Genomic DNA, 21,434 nt, shown 5'->3' with positions numbered 1-21,434 from the left:
CGGTATTGCTGACTGGGGGCTCGGAGCTTTACACAGATCTTTCACTAATTTAACTTCCAACCAAAATCGAGCCTGGGTGGGACTTCTATAATAATTTAAATAAAATATTGGAAGCACCGCACCCCACACCTACCACAGTGACGGCACAACAACCCCGACACGCCACAGTTATTATACATTTCTCTAATGTTTTGAAGTTAAATTAGACATTATTATGATAGTCTGATATACCGAGTGATCCTGACGATATTAATGATTTTGTTACTTCGCCTTACCTCCTTATTGTCTTCGTTTTCATTTCTTGCCTTTAATTAGAAAGTTTTAATTAGTATATATGTCTGCAATTGTATGCAATGAGTTATTTCATACCCTCCTTCTGCAGAATGTACCAATTACGTTGTCCAATGTTCCATGAATTTAACCTATGCTCAAAAGGAGAAGTGGATCAGTTAAATAATCAAGTGGTTGCACAATTAGTGAGACAGAAACCTGACTATATTTATAAATGGTACATGTCACAAATTGTAGTTTCCAATAGCAACGAAAATTTATCCTTAAACTAAAGCGTGCGAGACAGCTTAGGGGAGGCAAATCAACTACAGCAAACACAGCGGGTCAATAGCGTCATCAAAGGAAACGTCGAGCTTCTTGGTTACAAACTGCCTTAAGGTAGAGATTTCAGATAATTACCGAGACCTTTATATCTACCGTTGATTGCTATTAACTTCATATACTTGTTCCACTGAGTCTTAAATCTGTGAATATTAAAAGTTCACGACTTAATTGTAACTTGGAATAAAATAATGGAAGCTACTCTCTCCAGAGGGATAACTCGTACAAACTTATGTTTGTAAATAATAGGTATATAAACATTTTGCATATTTATATAATCTGTTGTTGTTTTTTTGCTCGCCGTACAGAACTAAAAGTAAATAAAAATGATCGATTGAAGGGGAGGGTGAGAATTTTATATTTTTCTGCATTATAAAAAATCAGAATGTTGTAAGTGTCTTAATGTTGTCTTAATGTTATGCCTATTATACATTGTCTGTATGTCTGTGTCCTTACTCTGTGCATAGCGGCCTTAAACGTATCGCTAAATATTTGAGATCACCATTATAATTATGTTTATAACTGATTACTCATTCAGTAATCACTGTGATAATAATAGATCATTAGAACTACAACATCGGCAAAGTGTGTATGTAAATAACTTTATAAACACAAGATGTTATTATCCGAATTATGAGAGAGCAGGTTGTGTTATTTTATTTAAAGTATTAAGTTAATCAGACATTTTGAATTAGTGCCATCTTTAAGAAATTATACACTTGATCTATTTGATTCAACCACGCTTTAGGCAGAATACAAAATTATCAGTAATATTTATAAATTTCGAAATCCCTTCTTCGAATTTGTTTATAATTAACATGTTTCCTGTATATATATATATATATATATATATATATATATATATATATATATTATATATATATATATATATATATATATATATATATATATATATATATATATATATATATATATATATATATATTAATAATGCAGTCAACCCCTATGATAAAGTGTGGCAAAATATGTTGCCAATAACCGTTTCTACACATCGTTATTCCGATGGATTCGCTCTTGTAATTTGTAGAAAAAAATAAACATAACGCAGGTGTCCAAATGTGCTTCAGTGATAACATTTCAATCCCATTGAAAAGTGTCATTGACAACGTTGATTCAGGCCGAACATCGTCGCTTCACAAAAGGTCCTATCTTAACAGAATACACAAACAACAACGTTGTTGAAATTAAACGTTTACCTACGTTTGCCTACTTTTGTATTTTCTCATAAAGGGTAAGCCTGTAACCATGCCGAATAAATATGACCTTTAAATAAATTACCCAGAAATCGAACATTTTTTTTACATAAAGTGTGAGCTCAATTACTTCTTCGATACACTACAAAGTTAATTTATGTTATAGATCGCACAGTTTTTGTACATTGCAATGAAAATGAAATTTATATTGCTTCTGAAAATTTATCGAGCAACTCTTTAATTCTCGAATATCGACAATACAAAACAAAGCGTGACAATTCAGGTTGGTTAATCATTGCCTCGTGATTTTTTCGTTAATTTTTTTTTCTCTCGCGTAATCTGATAAGAAGAAATGCATTTAAACTGAAACATATGCTTTATAATAATTTAATTAATATGTCTTAGCTTGTGGGTGTGCTTAAGAGTGTTTTCAAGAAAAGGTCAAAATCTACAACTTTCTTAACTTACCACAAAGTGCACTTGCGTTATATTAAGACGAGACATGTACACAAACACCCAAGCACACACCCCAATATGGCGGTGGTTGTCCTGGATAAAGTTATTTTTTCCTTTCTGGTATGACCTGACAAACGCGGTATGTAACGGTCGGGTACTCATAAATACTAATGTGTCATTTCAAAATGGATCAACTGCATATTGAATTCATAGCACAAAATGCACGGTGCACGTGTTTCTCAGACCTTTCCATCACTAAAAGATATAATAGAAGCGATGCTATGAATATTAAAAACACACCAAACATATCATGTATGTGAAATATACCCTTGTATCTAATTACCGAAAAGAAAAAAGGTAGTCCGAAAAAAATGCAGAAAAAGGTATTCAGAAGGAGCTTTGTGCCAAGCTATTAAAAATAAGTTTCTTATAATATTAGGGAGAGTTCCGATCTACATATTTTTTTCAGCCTGACAAAATCTTCACTTGACGACGTTTGACAGCAGTGGCTCGTATGATATGAGTAAACCTATAATCGTCATAATTATATCGAGTAACAGAAAGAACGATCGTTTAGTTGGTTTATGAAAAATGTGGGAAAAAGTGACTTATAGGTGCAGTGATATGACTTTTTATTTTAACTTGCATTTCTCATTAACGATAATCCCATATGTTTACTCCTCATTGAAATATGAATCTGCATTAATACGAATCTTCATCCCCAAAATAATACAAATATGAATCTATATCGCAGAAAGCGTCAGTGGTGATTTAAACTTTTTTACCAATAATTTTAGTGCAGTTTTCCCTCTGCATAGCGAATTAAAAATATATCCTTTATTTTATCAAGAAATTATTACGACTTTAAATATATTTACCTGTGGTAACAAACTGGAACGTACAGCGTCTACGTATGAGAAAAATGATTTGCTGTTCTTTCCGTTTAAAATGTAGGAATAAAATGGATTAAAACACCGTCACAACTTAGCAAGTGCACAGGCCAGACTGCGAATTTGACATGGGAGTACGAAAAAGAACCGAATGAAGAGATAAGACAGCTCCAATGGCGCTTTAACACTACAACAGTGATTGCATATCATTCTGAAAAAAATGGTTTCTCTGTAGATTCGAAATACCAGGGGAGAGTAGAACAAATTAGCGTCGCAGGAATCTTGCTGAAGAATATCTCTTCTAAAGACACCGGAAACTACACCCTCTATCCAGTTATATCATGGAAAGAGAGTCAGATCATTCGGTCAATTTTTCTGAATGTCATAGGTATACATAATGCATGTTAGAACAACGTGAACTCAGTTTTCTCAATATCCTTCGTATGTATCCTCGTCCTGGTGTCTATCACTATTATGAACTTCATGAAAGAATTAATTCAATTATATTATTATAACTGCTGTGATTTTTGTTACTTTTAAGGATCATTTCTTATTTCGTTTTAAATTGTGTATTATGTAATGCTGTCTACGGTGGGAGTGCGTATGTTTCATGACTTGGGACTACATACTAATTATAATATATGTCATAAGTGCAGCTGCTATTGAGTATGCTAAACCTAATGGTAACACAGAGTCAAACGTTTATATGACATATTAAGACTAAACACTTTGAAGTTTGTCCAAGAATTTTCAGTATATTTATTGATACAGTAATGCCATAAAAATTCATGCTATAAATAAGCAAAATATACGGTGTTATATATATATATATATATATATATATATATATATATATATATATATATATATATATATATACCTTAGTTCACACATATCAGATAATAAAGCCTATCTTAATATAAATGAAATGTATTTTTTATTTTCTTGATTCTTCTTTCCGATTCAAAGAAGTAACAATGCAGCAATGGTGTACGTGCGAAGGACTTTCATTATCACCGTTGTTGAGCGGTGGACGAAATGTTAGCATAGTGGTATAAAACTGAGTATTGTTTTTATGTTCGTTTTGCTATATACTTATTTAAATATACATCTCTCACATTACATTCCATGGATATGTTTTGTCTACAAAAACGAAACATACGCCATATCGCACACAATGTCTCGATTATAGAATGGAGTTTTCCTTTATGTGACACACACATTTCATACTGAAGAAGTGCGATTCATATTACGTTTCCACTTTTATTAGAATGTAACAAAGTAATAAAGCGGATGATTTGTAATATGTAGAATCCGATTTTTCACTCATGATTACCGCATAACATAAAGATCTTCAAATTACTGCTTATTCTTATTGTACAGCCAATACTTATGTCAATGTTTGATGAACACACACACACACACACACACACACTTGTTATCAACAGGTGTCGCAATACATCTCTCTTTAATCTTCGATTTTTAAGCATCGGTGCTATTTACAACATAGTTTATCATATTGATCGGCAAAGAAAGAGAAAGAAGCGATAGTTTATAATAACCCTTTACGGCACCGCAGCACAAAAGTAGCTATCGTTTGCAAGATTGTGTTTTACAGATGCTCGAAACATGTAATAACTAACTGCTCATAAACCATAGTTAGAAACTCTATTCCAAAGAAATTTATACGTGAAGTGCAACAAGATAAAACTTAAAAATGTTCAATTTCTGTAAAATGTATATAAACCTAAAGATAACGCCATACATGGAATCAAACTAGGAAGGCATTAACAGTTATATGCAGTGCACATAAATAAATAGTAACGCTAATGACGTAATTAAATCAGGTGAGTCATTTGACAGCGGATATTTTATTTCTCAGATATTGGTTTTCTTCTATACGGATAGATGCACTCACGTGTGCTCAATAACAAACACAAAAACCCTTAGCTTTATTGTCCAGGTTTTGGATATTCGATTCAAGAGTACTAGATACGTCAACTATTAATGGTGTGTTTCAGACAGACGGTTGTCACTTAGAGATACACTCTTCTCTTTGCTGTATAAAGGGGCCAGCAATCGAGTGCATGGAAAATGATCCACAGAAGTTATGTGTCCCTGTTACAAACCATACCAATATGAACGAAAGCACCAGTCCGATTGTGTCGGAACAAACAGGTATGTTGTTTATTTTTGTTAGATACAAAATATATTTAACTATGATTTCACTTTGTGCTTCAAACAAAAATCTGTGTACATTCAAAGGACTTCTGTTCCTTAAAAATGTGTTATGTCCCAATGCATTTTACACTATCACGATATCTGGTACAGTTTACAACTTTGCGATAATAATATAGCACAGTTGTTAGTTGCACCATATATCGTCATAGTGTAAAAGATACAAATATCCTTATCTCTATATTCTTGTTTTTCCATGTCGATATGCGATTCGGATTATCAAAGTATCATACAGATCGGTTTGTCCGTTTTTGACTTTCACTATAATAGTTACGGCCTGATCAAACAGATATAACGTTATTACCAGTTTTAGACTGGAACAGACCCACACTGAGGGAGATTTCATGGCCAAAATTAATGTACCAGTTTATCACATGTCGTTTCGTTTTTGTTGTAATTCATGCACTGCTACTTTTGATGGCTGCATTTGTCTTTGAAGGCCTACATTGTGACTCTCGCCTATCCATGATCCCTCCACATTTTTATAACTGAGGGTACATGTCAGTAATACTTTGATTGAACAATGACTTCACTCTACATCTAAAAGGCGCCAACGGGGCAACCAAATTATCAAGGTTAAACATCTTTCTGGTCAGACCAAATAGAGCCGGGATCGACCAATAACGTTGTCTTTTACCTTGTATGTACATATGGAGTTCATTCAAATTAATATTTTCGTAGTGGACAATGCAGCTAATCTTCCCGTTTCTTTTCCTGTCAATAATCACACATACACACATTTGTTCTTCTCTTTCTTTCTTTCTTTTTTTCTTTTTTTTATTTCTTTTTTTTTTTACTGTGTGTGTCCCGGCTGCCGAAAAAGAGGTCGCGAGTCTGAAACTCGAGGCAGCAACCCAAATGTCTTGTTTTATTGTTTTTTATACTTTGATTTTTGTTTTCAAACTTTTGTTTAAACTCGCTCATCCCAATTCGTTTTTACCTTTTTCTTCAAATTGTTATGCACAAACCTTCTTTTCATCACTCCCGTCCTAGGATGGGCTATTATTTGTCTTTCTGTTTCCCACTTCCAATCAAGAGGTCGCGAGTTCGAAACCCGCGGTCGCATCCCAAAATGTTTTTTACTTTTTTTGTATCTTTATGTTCAAATTGTTTTAAAACGTGCTCCTCCAAATTTGTTTTGTTTACTTTTTCGTCCCTGTACTAGGACGGACATTTAACCTAGTTTCATATATATGCATCCATATTGTTTTTCTGTGTGTACTGGGTGATAAATAAGAGTTCACATGTTTCCTGTATATATAGAAATAGAGTTCGCTAGTTCGAAACTCGAGGCTGAATTGCAATTATTCCTATTTCTAAAACATTTTTTAATTTCAATGTTCATACTTTCTTTTAATCTTGCTCAACCCAATTCTTTAGTTAAAATAATTTTACTTTTGTTATTCGCGTCCTAGGACAGGCAACTAAGCTAGTTATTATCTGATACATGCTCAGCCTAACAACCTGCCAATGAACAAGAAAATTATTATAGGCATCACGTGAGCAAACTTGCAAAATACAGCTAATGCATCTTTGAAACCTCTGTCCACGTATTTATTAACTGATGATATTGATCTTTATTTCGTTCTTTTTCAGCCATTGCACCCTCACATTTAGTTTCAATTTAATGGGACATAACGTGCTGCTCTCTTTGTTCGTTCGTCTGCTTGTGAAGTTGTGTCTTTGAGTGTTTGCTTGCTCTTTACGTTCGCTCCTTACACGTTCCATATACCCTAGGTCACTGTGATTCAGTCTAACACTTGAGTCACTGTTTTATGTTCAGATATTAGTACGTTACACTCTCAACATATTTTACCTTCTTTCACTTACACTTACAAAAATCGGTATTTACATGTATCTTAAAACTTAATTTGACCACACATACTCTAGATAAATATCTTTACTTAAAGTATAGTGAATGTTTTTTTAATTTTCAGCATTTCGTTGGTTACAGCATCAATATAATGGGCCAACTTCACATACACACATGAATATTTGTACGAGAATGCAACTCAGTGAGCGTAACTGAATACTACATAATAATATACACATGCGTTAATTTAATTGTTACTAATAAACTACTTCAATTTTTTATGTATTCGCCAGTAACATCCACAACACTATTCAATTATGTTATATGTTAGGTATTATGCTCGTGTGTAGTTGCATCTTATTAAGAATTACATGATTACAGAAATAAAAGGTCACTGTTACCTTTTGGGTGATCGAATGTCTATCTTTTAGCCTTTTATCCGTTATGTTCTCAATAATTTTGAAATTATTATATGCTCATTTTTTTTCTCCTTTAACTTTTCATTGTCAGAATCGTTCGGTATTTTACGATACTAACTCGCGCGCAACTTCATATTGCACTCATAAAGGAACTATTTCTATTGTAAACAAACAATGGATGCAGATGACCAGCACTTTTTGTAAACAAATCATGTACACTCACATAGTAGGCGGTTTACGTTTTGGTTGATTACATTCGTTTCTGAATGAACTAAAGCATATGTTTCGTGGACTGTCACATACCAGCTGCTTTGCTACAATTCGCGTTAACTTTTAAGATTGAATATTTCGGATTTAGGCGGGAGATGCCAGATTTCATAAAATTACTAGTACCTACAAATTACACGCAAGTGACAAGGCACAAACTGTCTTCTTTAGCTGGTAATAAGAATGGAAAAAAATATGCTTACAGTTTTACGTCCTAAATTTCCTTAGTTCTGCAAATCGGAATTACATGCGCCATGCTACAGGTTCTCAAGCTTGATTACACATTTCGAAATTGTAGTGTAATTTCGACTATATTCCAAGTGCAATTACATCCTCCTTACTGCACTCAAAATGAAATAAACATTAAATTCCATATCGTCTTTTTGATAATTGTAAATGAAAGAATTCATATTTTCCCCACATTATGATTTCAAATATTAAATGAAAGAACAGAAACGCACTTGCAGATATCAACACGTTTCCCCCTCGCTATTTCAATCCAATGTATTTCATGAAGAATTTGCTCATAAGAATCCAGAATCCAGTCCATAATCACGACATTTCGTAGAATCGACAAAATACCAAAAGCTGTTCATTCAAGATCAAATGGAAAAGTTGTTGCAATGCGCATTCATTGACAATAATAATCTAAATTTTAAATTTAAGTAGACCAAAACGCCATTTCCTTTCAAAAGTTATGTGCAGCACTCGACTAAGTTCAAATTTATCTGGGCGGAGTTATGTACGCACTAATATTGTTACTGTTGTGGAATGATGAATTTGCGCTTGTGTGTTTAGTTTGGAATACGGCATGCATTCAGTTACTTTGTTTCTTGTAGTGTATTTCGTTTATATAATTAAGCCTTGGGTAGAATAAGAAAAATGATGATATATGAAAAAGGTTGCTGCATTTGTTTTGGGAAATATGAACTCGTTTTGTCAGATGGATATACTGCAATCCCAAAGTAAGGTTTTGTAGTAGTATTCCATCCGAAAAACTCGTTCATATTTTCCCATACAAATGCAGTAACATTTAAATATATTATTTATAGACTCCTCAAACTTTGTTTGGACGCAAGTCGGGAGAACAAATTTAAATCATGCCAACACAGCATTATGGTGTGCGGTTTTATATTTTCTATCGACTTCCGTAAATTGTGCTTGTGGCACATGTAATCATTGCAAACATGCTAAACTTAGCCCAGTGTGACATATGTTTCACGCTTGAATGACGCGTTTAGTTTTAACTATTTGATTCTTACATCACGTTTTTTTTTAGTTCTATTTTTTTAAAACTTTTTTTACCAAGATAAATCAAACTTTGTGTTTACCTTACAACTACGAAACTACACAGATTGATTCAGCGTGATGAGTGGTTTACCACATTCGTACTAGCATTTCATCTTCTACATAATGGCACCAACGTTTACTTCAATTCAGAACCTGTTTGGACAATCCTGTCGTGGAATATCTAACTACAAGGCACTTAATTCCAATTGCACTGGCATCAATCAGCCATTCAAGTTTCTTTATCGTCGTCTGCCCAAAATATGCCTACGAGTTTCTTGCCCTAACTTTATTTTTTAAACAACATTATCAGATTAATAAGTATTTATTGTTTTGTAAGAGACTGTTTTCATCAAAGGAATGTTTTGCAATTCATTCTAATGAAACATGAATGGGACCCTTACAAAGGCTCAAATAGCAACAATTATGTATATTAATCAATTTTACGTACCACACCGATCGTTTCTACATTCGCATGATCTTTATACGTTTAAGATAAAGTCACTGAAATTATATTGTTTTTATTCACATCATCACGAAATCTTAATCGTGTCCAAGGGCAAGTTAAAGCTTTTCCTTGTCAGTATAAAATGTTGTCTCTTAACGTTTATACAATATATCATCAAGCTTCATATTAAAAATATCTGATTATTGAATACTTGTTCATATATATTCTTTCTAATGGTATTAAGTAAAGAATGCTGACATATGTACATTCATTTGCTAGTATTTTCATTTAGTTTACACTTTGACGAAATAAAATTTGGTAGACTTTGAGCTTATTCTTAAATATCAGTCTAAGTAAATACAGGTCTTAACAATCTAAGACAGAATATTATTTTCATTTTAACAAATATGTACATGCATTTTTCCAGCTTCAACAGATGTACCAAAGGGAATCAACCCATTAGACGCTGTAAACATACACCTTCCTGTGGTCATTACTGCCATGGTTTCATTTCTTGTTGTGCTTTCTATTCTTGTCGTATGCTGTTTGTTTCTTGTATGGCGGAGGATTCGTAAGTAGCTGACAAATGCAATAAATCTAATTAAACTATAATAAATCTCCTTTTCCGAAATAATATTTGAATAAATAATTCAAACACGTTTCATATATAATAGTCCCGTATTTGTTGAATATATTAACAATCATACAATTCAAAGCTTTTAAAATTCAGTACTCAGGTATTAGCTGCACTATTTCTTGATAGAAAAAACTCATTGATGCCACAGCTGGAGTTTGCATTTGAACAGATATGCTTAATTTTAATAACTGATAATAAGTATTTAGAAATATTAAACTGCTAATGCTCAGATTTTATATTAATTTATTAGTTAAAGTTACTTTTAGGAACATGCACTGAACTATAATTATATTTATATTTTCAAATTTAAATAGAGCCTTGATAAACACTAATTGTCTATAATAATAATAATAATAATAATAATAATAACCGGTAACGCATATACAAATATATGAAAACACCCACTCAGCTTTACAATACAGTTAATATCTGAAAAGAACATTGAGAAAAACGTATTAGCATCCCAATCAAAGTCTTACTTATTATGATTTTTAACATTATTATTATTTTGGCTGATTTCCTTTTCTTCTATTGAACTGTAATTATAGGTTACAACAATTGTATGGGAAAATATGAATGAGTTTTTCGGGTGGAATACTACACGACCCTACCTTGGGAGTGCAGTATATCCATCCGACAAAACGAGTTCATATTTTATCATACAAATGCAGTACACATTTTATCATATGCTCATTTTTCTTATTCTGCCTAAGGCTTAATTATATGAACAAAATACACTATAAGAAACAAAGTAACTAAATGTATGCCGCATTCAAAACTAAAAACACAAGCGCATAATCATCATTACACAACAACAGCATTAATTATGCGCACATAACTCCGCCCAGATAAATTTGAACATAGTCGTGCGCTACACATAACTTTCGAAAGAAAATAGCGTTTTGGTCTACTTAAAATTAAAATTTGGAGTCATATTGAGAAAGAATGCGCATTGCACCAACTTTTCCATTTGATCTTGAATGAATAGATTTTAGTATTTTTGTCGATTCTACGAAATTTTGTGTTTCTGGACTGGATTCATCTGTGTAAATTCTACATGAAATACATCGGATTGAAGCAGCGAGGGAGAAGCGTGTTTCTGTTCTGTCATTGAATATTTGAAATCAAATTGTGGACAAAATATAAAGTCTTTCAATTGCAATTGTCAAAAAGACGCTATGGAATTTAATGTTTATTTCATTTTGAGTGAAGTAAGGAGGATGTAATTGCACTTGGAATATAGTCGAAATTACAGTACAATTTCGAAATGTGTAAACAGTAAGCGACCTTAAATTGTTATAAATACCAAAATGTTTCTGCTGCTGCTGCTAGTGATTCGTGAGTTAAATAACTGCTTTAAATAGTTTAGATGTTGCAACCTAATATCTGAAAATCAAATATAAATGAAAATCTTTCTAACCTTCTTTTGGCAATATATAGCAGTAGGCGTTTCTGAAGAAATACGAAGGAATTGTCCGCCAATGCTGACAACACCCACCACCCTCCTTGTTTCAACAGTTCAAGCAATACTATCAGTAAATTAGATTTCATAAAATAGATACATTGCTTGACTGCCAACAGTTTTCCATTCTTGTGTCTGACTTTGCATTGCAGTAAATCAAGCTGGATTAGAGGAGATAATTTTTCTAAAGCTGCGTATATAATACCAATTGGATTATTTCTTTTCAAAAACGCTGATATAGGTCGGTCAAAGAATGTCTCTTCGCATCATATTCAGAAATCATTTTCTTTTATCACTTCGATTGATTGTATAGTATTCCATTTTTTTTTTCATGATTTTGGGTAACTTGCAGAAAATTCAACACATTGACGAAAATTTTATTTTTAATATATATATTATTTCAGAAATCGTTACATCTGTTTTTAAATTATATACGTCTACAAATGTATTTTAATCGTCAATACGCTGAACATAAATTTAATTGAATGCTGAAATGTATCCAACAATATATGATAAAGACGTCACATTTAACGTTCATCCATACACTAGGTTTCAAGAAGTCATTTTCTGCGTTACCCATGAATAGCGATGCACAAAAAGAAGCGATTGAAGTACCTACAGTATGAATACAATTGATATAGACACATTGAAAATGTTTATTTTCAAGCGCCAGTTTTACTAAATCAAAACCTTTTTCGCTGTCTTATGTATCATGGTAGTATTTATGAGTTTCCTTGCCATCCGGGTGGTATATTTATGCTGAAAGAACTTACATAAAGTGTAACGAGAAAAGATTCCTAATAGAATTTCTCAAGCGATTTAAAAGAAATCTGAAGTGTCATTGACATATGAAAATATAAACTACGTTGAATATTGTAAGTGGTGAACATTTGTTTAATATATTGTTAGTATGTGAGTTAAAGCATAAGTCTTCCAGGGTACCTAACCGTAGTCTTTCATCATAATGTTATGGGTTTTGGACGGAAAGTAATTCCAATGGGTGCGTATTTGTGGGGAAAATGTACAATTCATCGAATATGGGGTCGCTGATCTGTATCTTTCGTCGATACATTGATTTAAGTTTCATTTTTGTTCATGTGACAGATTATGAGAATGTTTTGTATCACACCTATTATATTTCAATTGCTGTTCTCTGTAGTGTGTTTCTTATTCATTATGACGTTTGTGAAATTTTCTTCAAATTTATTAATGATTTATAGAACTTTATGGGTTTGGTCTAACTGAATAGAATGATCCATTAAATAAATGTTGAATATTCGAAGTGATGCCATCTAACTGAAATTCTTAATCAACGCATCTCCTTTCGTTTGGTTATGACGATTTATTCTGATTCAGCTACATTATTGTGGAACTAATTTATATGACCGACGGAAACAGAGCAAAGTTCTTCATAAATAAGACTGTTATCTTTACAGTATTAGCAAATAAACCTATTTCGATAGCTTGCTTTTTTAAAATATTAAAATAAAATATTTATTTGAAGGTCATATGCGTCATATTTTCTTTGTTAGAAAATGTAATAAGCCAATAAATAGGGAGTAGGTTGATACTTGTGTGATACTATCAAGTTACTATCAGTATTTCTTAAATAATTTTTCTGTCGTTTATATGCTTTAAATTAACTTTATAAACAACTTTAGGTTATATACATCGGATACAAAGACTCATATTTTCTTAAATATATTTATTATAGGAGCAACATAAAGAAATTCACAGCTATATTAATATTGTTTGTTTAAGACTTCATGTTTAAATGTATTCTAGCATATGATGGTTGCATTTAGTGTTTTCAGTATCATTCATATGTTCGTACAGTGCCTGTCTGATAATAAAAACAGGAATTTGTTTGCCTTTTACGATTAAATTTTGGCAACAGCTACTGATGAGGCTTGCATATTACACAGTTTTTGATAAATGCATTAATTACAGGTCAGGACCATTATTGTCGGAAGATGGCTGAGGCAAAACACTCCTCCATAGAACTACTTCAAACCAGTAAGTGATATACATACACAGATATGAAGCCAGACATAAATACAGAGACCCACAATCATGCATATATGAATAGATACATAACAGTTGCATGAGATTCAAATTTATTACAGCATTAAAGAATGCAAATAACATGCCAATCTTCATAAGCTATTTAGCGGGTTATTAATTATGTAAGCATCGTTTGTTCAAATGTCCTCTGCAAGCATTAAATTTACCCCACAATCTATTCATCTAAAGTACAGAAGTCTTCAATAATTAATGCATTTCACATTTTTTTTAATAATGTGAATTCCTGTAACATTTTGTAGATTAATGAATGCTGGTAATATCATAATTGTGACGTATATTCCGCCTTCCGCCAATACTAATTAAATAATTTTCTTTATTGTCTATATGTTTAAATGAAAGTTATTGAAACAGTTTTATGAGTTCGTCTACATGAAAAATACAGACTGCTGCTGAAATTATCTGAATCTTATTTGTCTTAGTGTCATAGCTAAAGGACATTCTATCTTTATCCTATTTATTTATAGACTTGATATTTAAATGCACTTTTAAATGGAACAGATACCCGTCTTCTGCCAGTTGCATAATAGCAAGGTATTGTATCCCGATTGTAGTTATATTTTCATCATGATTTATTTTTGTATAGTGGCTGTCTAAAATATAGTAACTATCACTATATTTTAAACAGATGTCCGTTATTTTAATATCATCATAAAAGATCCCTCTTCATTTTGGTTACCAATGACATGACTCATTTAAGAATATTGTATCGACTGCTTAATTTATTTATGCATTATGTTATAGAACGCAAAGGGCTTACCAAAATCAATCTTTATCCAAGTAAAAATCCTTAAATTATTTATTGTAATAGAAATATGTTCTTTTACTCTTCTAATCAATTCATAAACGAATTAACAAGAGATAAATAGGACTCTTTGAAAGGTCCACTATCAGCAAACTAAAACCTTTTTGTACTTCTTCTAACAATATGAAAATGGAAAACTGCTATTTATTTTTTTTTCAGGAGTTTTCCATATAATTCTACAAATTCGTACGGATTAATCTTTGGACATTCGTTGTTAAATCGATTATAAACTTCTGTTCCAAAAAAGGCAACTATATGTGTTCATTACAAATGAGAATAAAAGTTCGTCGTGAAACACCGAAGACCCATGTATATATTGAATTATGATATCAACGTACAGATTTCAACTGCTACCAATTGAAAAGGAAACCATGTTAATTTAGTGTAAATAATGTGTTTTATGTAATAAGTTATGTCAGAACTTGTGAGGTATGGAAAAGGAAAAGGTGTTAAAGGTGTTGTCTTGTGCCCACTTTTTATGAGTAGCAAAAAAAAAATATATATATATATATATATATATATATATATATATATAAAGAAGAGGCATAGAGTCTTTTTACGAATTTTGTTTTACAAGCAGCTTAATCTATCGCAGAGCATCATATAAGGTAAATAAGATTTTTTAAACCATTAAAAGAACAACTGAAAAATGACAATGTACCAACTCGCTTTGACATTATATCGAAAAACGAAAATATAAAAGGATATAAAATAAGGTACAAAAGACGACGAAGTAACGCCCTTTTGCAATGGTAGAACACTAAATCTCAAAACATATTTCTTCTTCGCTATCTCTCAATCTCTCCCTCCCCCTATCCAACTCGTGTCTTTCCGACGGTCATGAGAGATATGCAAGCTTGATATATCGTATACCATGGAGCAATGGTATTTCTAGAAGCGTATTAGGTTAAATCAGTATTCCATTGGTTTTCTGATAGACAATCGCTGCTTGCTATGTGGAATTCATTATATATGATTGTTTTAATCAGGTGATATGCTTGCCTTATTATCTGTGAGTAATAGGCTTACAGCATAGAATTGCTATACTTCCTAGCATATTTCTTCCTAACGATAGGCATGACGTATGGCTATATATAGGGGAGGTGTATGCGACATCATCAGTCAGTTCTAATTATATTTATGTCATAACCTTTTGCAATATTTTATACTTTAATCCTTACAGTAATACGTTAGCGAGATCATTGTCCGCGTCACTGTCACACTGGTTTCAGGGAAGGTAATGTAATTTCCAGCTTTGATAAGGTTTACATTCGTGACGAAACAGCTTACAAACTATCTTGAGAGATTTTATGAGAACAGTGGTTTGCAGTTAATCTAGTATTAAAGAGACAAATACTAGGTCAGTCACAAACCTGCATGTTTGATCTATAATGAATGTATTTATTATTCGATTGAAATACAAGAAATGGATATTTTCTCAAAAGTAGTTTACCTTACTTTGAAAATATTGTTAAAACTGTACACGGGCCTGAAATGAAGAATTTGAATACTTGGGTTCCTATCCATCTGTTCTAAAATGCGCAAACATTATATTATAATATATTCACCATGTGCTATACAATGGAAACGTCTCACATTTGTTAAAGCAAAAATGCCAAGCCCTCACGATTTTAAGATTATATAGTTTTCTACTTGACCTCAGGCATAATAACCATTTTCTATTAAATAAACCTATTACCTAATGGAAAATAACCTTCTAGAATGATCCTGACTTTTATAAAACATTAACCTGGTGTATATATATATATATGTGTGTGTATATGTATATATATATATATATATATATATATATATATATATATATATATATATATATATATATATATATATATATATATATATATATATATATATATATATTTCACTTAGGAAATTCAAAAACCTATACCCAAATAAGCATATTTACTTAATTTGTTAATAATAATACTGATCTTAAACACATACACATAGAGAATATGTATTACTTGTTTAAACAGAATAAAATAAACATAAAAAGTAGTAATTGTAAGTAACAAACAAAGCAGATTAAATATACTTAACAGCAGGATTGAAATTCAGTAATTCTAGGAACTAGCATTATGGTGATAAGACATTTATAAACGCTCCTGCTGATTATATATCAATAATTTTTCAAAATTAGGTTATTTGTATACTTTCTTTATATGTGCAGAGATTTTGGCCCATATGATCATAACGAATAAACGTTAAGATTATTGCGGTAAACAGTGGATATCGGCTAATATTATAATATGCTTTAAAGACTTCGCTGACTTTAAACAGCAGAGAACTATCACTTAAATTTGCAACAAATCTCCGTATCAAGCTGGAAATGTGAAGACGTCGACAAAACTAAAACATTTTCTTCTAGGAATTGGTCATGGTGCAATATAAGATACGCTTCAGAACACAGCTTATATTACAACCATAACGAATTCACATTAAAGTAATATCAATTATATGAAATACTGATGATATGAAAAGGCTATATTATGGTTACAGAAAAGAAAAAGACTAATAAGTTAACTGCTTCATTGGTCAATTAAATTTCTAATAGCACAATAAATGTTTGGCACTACATAAACTCACACATCTCACTCAAGTCTGATATTTCTGATTACTACATGTTTTAACATCAGACATATTGGCGATCGCGAGAAATAATTTAAAGAATGTTCGGAGAAGAGAGATGATTTGCTCATCATAAATTATTTCGACAAATTGCTAAGTAAACATTAAAATTACATGTAATTTTGATGCATGTTTCAAACGCTTTATATTTTAGCACATATTGACTTTTATTGAATACATGATAGTAGATTTAGGAATTAGTTTTATTTATCCGCAAATAATTTTAATATCTAAAACTTTATAAATGTTACAATAGCTTTCACAGACAAAAGTAAAATAGTCAGGATAATTACATAATGTATATAAAATTGAGTGAATCCTCCAAACGCATCCATTGGTGGTTAAGGCAACATAAAGATATATAAATTGTCTACGCAATACCAAACTTATATTAAGGCACCGAAATCAACCATTCTAAGGTATATGTTGAACTTATAGTATTCTTTACCTTTGAAAGGGCGTTCATTATATAAATCAATTTTTTATGTTTCAGGTATGTTAAAGCTGATGAAAAGGCTAAATAAGTAGTAATTGAATCAAATCTGATAGATTTCTTTAGTTGTTGCACCGAGTGCACCAAAGTAATTGGCGAAACTCCTAATGTCAAAAACAGTAGGTGAAATTGATTGTGTGATTGAATATGTGGAAAAAATAAACAAGAGTGCAAGAGCTGCTTGCATGTCGCCACAGCCACTGATTTAAATAGTCTTTTGTTGCAATTAAACCATCGGGAAATTGTTAAGATCAGCAGAAATTTTATCTTCGGATTTAGTTGTTAGTAAAGCTTTATGTATGTACAAACAGATGAATGGGTTTTGCATAAATCTGTCGATCTACATCAACCATCATAAACTCTACCCGTTCCCTGCTGTTTCGAACTTTCGGCATGATCACTGAAAACATAGATCTGTTTCATTTAGGGGAGATGATATAGCTAAGTCGCCTGGACACAGTGCCAATATGGCAGTTACATTGTGCTGGAATTAGACGAGGGCATTGTTGTGTGACTTGGATCTAGTACAGGTAAAACATAATAGTGAACACAATATTGACTTTTTCGTCTGCAATATTGAACACATTCTGTTTATATGAACATTTAACGCCTTGTAATATTGCATCAATGTATGTTGATGATTTTGTTGCAATTGGAATTTTAAATGGCATCATGTACATTTCGAAAACAGAGTAAGGGTATCTGTGGCATTGGTGATTTGTTTACAATTACACTTATTTACCTGCTTTCACAAGTTTATAGGTTTAAATCATATTTAGATCATTATGTGATAAAGTTTCTTATTTGTGGCTGGTCAGTGGGTTTGTAAAGGTACTGCAGCTTCCAACATAAATTAAGCTGGTCACTACAATACAGTTGATATATTGTTAAACGTGACGCTAAACGCTTGCAAATTCATCAACAAAACTGAATATAAGGGAACTATTGTTGGACATTCCGTTAAGCACCTACAAAAAATAAAATGTAAATTTACTTGGGATATGATATTGCTGCTATATTATGTTAGAGATTAATATAAAATTAAGGTCGGATAATGAGTGTGGAATTCTTTTAGTACCATGATATGTAATAAAATCCACAATCTCATATATATTCAAATAGTGAAACTGGTGAGGAAAAATATGATGGACAATCAAGATTGTTTTAATGTCTGGCATAGTAAAATTTGAAATGCATTTGCATTTATATTTGCAAATAAATTGCATGTATGAAGTGAAGAAGTACCAACGTCAATATCGTTGTAATTATTGTCAAAAAAATCATACTTAAATTAGGTGGTACATTTAGGACAGAAGTCCTATATATTCATTAATAAAACTACCGCGTAAAATCAGTTACTAAAAAGATTTATATTTACACTTGGCGTGCTATAGGTACCATTGAATCAAATATTTTTTAATACTTTTAATTTTCTAAATATATATTTGCCGTACCAAAAGAAAAAGGCTGCTCATATATAACACCCTGGTTACAAAGTCTGGGAAATCACTCGAACGAGAAAAGATATATCAATACTGTTGCCCAGGCAACAAACTTCAGCAATGGAGGGATGCCACTAAGTGATCAATAATTTTGTACCAAAGACGGTTGGTCTATGGTTGTTAAAGTGTGGCTTACATTATAGTCAGTATAGTCATCTTGAAATTTAATCATATATGTTAGATCTGATTTTTTGATAACTCGAAATATAAATGTGTATTCAGTTATTTAGTTTTTTGAATAGTTTACAGCAAAATCTCTATCTGAAATATGATCTATATTTGGATGGAATTATTTATTTGACATCTTTATTTATTTCTAAATAGGCCTTGGATAGCTGTATTGCATTTTTATGAAAAACCGCCAACAAAAGTCAGCTTGCACTAAGGATGTGAGAGCCAAATGCAGAGTAATGTATCCAAAGTACAAAAAGGGGAACACAATGTCAGGAAATTCCTAACTGACTGAACGTTTAGCGAAGGTATGAATTAGCAATTAACAAAATAATATATCATTTTTTCTGAAGGACAAATAGTGTTATACTAAGTGCAAATAGCTATAGTTTGTATTAATTTAAAATAGTAAAGGCAAAATATTTGTTGAAGTTGAAACATTAATTTTAATAGTCATGCTTTATTCCCTCTTGAAAACCATATGTACAATTGCAACATTTTCAACACAGTTAATTTTAATTTAATCATTATATTCAAAACAAGTTGCATTTTGGACATATCTTTTTGTATGACAATTTGCTTTTCTGCAGATTATATTGAATGCCTAGTAAAACCTGTGTTCAGAAGTGGACAGTTGTTTCACATGAATGACGAAGGAGTCCAGCATCTGGTAGATGGAGTGTTATTCACCAATCTTCTTTGTAGATTTATTCGCTGTCAGCCTCATGGAGTCCAGTGTTGTTCAGATTTGGATCAGGAAAGGCAGTACAGATCCTCCGAACAACACACGATATAATGATATCCCTTTGCTAAGAATTGCCAAAATCTTCAGACAAATTATCTACATGCTGTGCAGCGATATCTTCTGAAATAATAATTTGAAAACTAAATTGAATTGCTAATTAATAAAATATGCTTTATTGCAAACGATCAAATTAAGAAATTGAAAACATGGTTAGTATTTGTAGTAGCTTAGTGTGATTTAACTTGAATTTAAATCATTTAAAAAACCGAAAGATTCCAAAATGAAAAATAAAATATGCATGTATATGCGCCGTTTTTTGCATGATATACCAGCGTCACTGTGTTATAATACTTAGAAGATGTAAACCTTGAGGGCAGAATTTGAATTTCTAAAGCTGGCATAAAAAGACTGGAAAATATATGAATATATTTTCTGTATCAATAACCTTGTCACTGCGCTATCACGCGTAGATCATAAAAATACACTTTGATATGTATTCTTATTCTCGAACATGTTTTCAATACTGGTGGTATTTAGCTTTTTAAACATGAATGTCTAGACACAGTGGAGTGAATAGTCGATGGTGTGTTATTGCTTGTTTCTCTATATATTCGTTGCAGATATTTCTGGCCCTTTTATCTAATAATAATATACACATTCCCTTGATGTGATCATTACTGAACTACGTCCACAATTACAGCCTGAATACAGCCAGCGACGTTGCTTCTCAAAGGTGTATGTACCGTTAGTGTCATTAGAAGCCTATAGTCAGATGTACAGTAAACTTATATAGACGAAATATGACCTTCTACTTTTCCGTAAACTTTATATCCTAAATTGTGCATTTGCACGCTATGTACATAAATGCCAATGACAAACGTTGTAAGATTTGCATTTTATTTTAAGAAAATGCCTAAGTAATGCATAATTTCCTATTAGGTTTTGACACCTATGGCCGTTTTCGCTTAACACATGTCGCTCACTTATATGTTTAGAGCTAATTTTATATCGTCGTCTTGCCATAATGGCCCCGGAAAGGCAATTTATGTACTGGTTGATGATAACTTCACAAACAAATGTAGTGCATGCACTTTGTACATTTATAATAAACAAATAATGATATTTGTTTACTGAGAAGAATTAAACAATTTCAAAGCGTTAGTGACGAAAGCTGTTTTGTTTTAGCATCATTCATCAGGGGAAAAGCTTAGTTAATATTATCAACAGTTCAAACAAAAATATAA

At 31.8% G+C, this 21,434-nt stretch overlaps 1 protein-coding gene across 2 annotated transcripts; it reads left to right on the top strand.

Moving 5' to 3' along the window:
• Nucleotides 1-2,394: 2,394 nt before the first annotated feature.
• LOC149774208 (uncharacterized) lies at nucleotides 2,395-20,495 on the top strand. Of its 2 annotated transcripts, none has more exons than XM_089945611.1 (8): nucleotides 2,395-3,560; nucleotides 4,142-4,224; nucleotides 5,194-5,350; nucleotides 10,072-10,215; nucleotides 13,694-13,759; nucleotides 18,200-18,302; nucleotides 19,599-19,753; nucleotides 20,151-20,495. In XM_089945611.1, exons 2-6 carry the CDS (start codon nucleotides 4,150-4,152, stop codon nucleotides 18,211-18,213), a joined length of 456 nt encoding a protein of 151 aa, XP_089801737.1. In that variant the 5' UTR covers nucleotides 2,395-3,560; nucleotides 4,142-4,149; the 3' UTR covers nucleotides 18,214-18,302; nucleotides 19,599-19,753; nucleotides 20,151-20,495. The 2 variants fall into 2 exon arrangements, with proteins under 2 accessions (XP_089801737.1, XP_089801736.1); XM_089945610.1 differs by having other exon boundaries at nucleotides 20,036-20,495.
• The last annotated feature ends 939 nt before the right edge of the window (nucleotides 20,496-21,434 follow it).

The sequence above is a fragment of the Sinohyriopsis cumingii genome, unplaced genomic scaffold, assembly GCF_028554795.1.
Source record: "Sinohyriopsis cumingii isolate HCF-2022 unplaced genomic scaffold, ASM2855479v2 utg000379l, whole genome shotgun sequence".
In the NCBI taxonomy this organism is placed as follows: Eukaryota; Metazoa; Mollusca; class Bivalvia; order Unionida; family Unionidae; genus Sinohyriopsis; species Sinohyriopsis cumingii.
Note: the sequence above shows the minus strand (reverse complement) of the source record. Positions and strands in the feature narration are given on the sequence as shown.

Coding starts and splice junctions, on each gene's coding strand:
- LOC149774208 (XM_089945611.1), top strand. CDS start 4,150: ATGCAGCAATGGTGTACGTGCGAAGGACTTTCATTATCACCGTTGTTG. Junction 4,225..5,193: donor GACGAAATGTTAGCATAGTG/GTATAAAACTGA, acceptor GGTGTGTTTCAG/ACAGACGGTTGTCACTTAGA. Junction 10,216..13,693: donor TCTTGTATGGCGGAGGATTC/GTAAGTAGCTGA, acceptor CATTAATTACAG/GTCAGGACCATTATTGTCGG.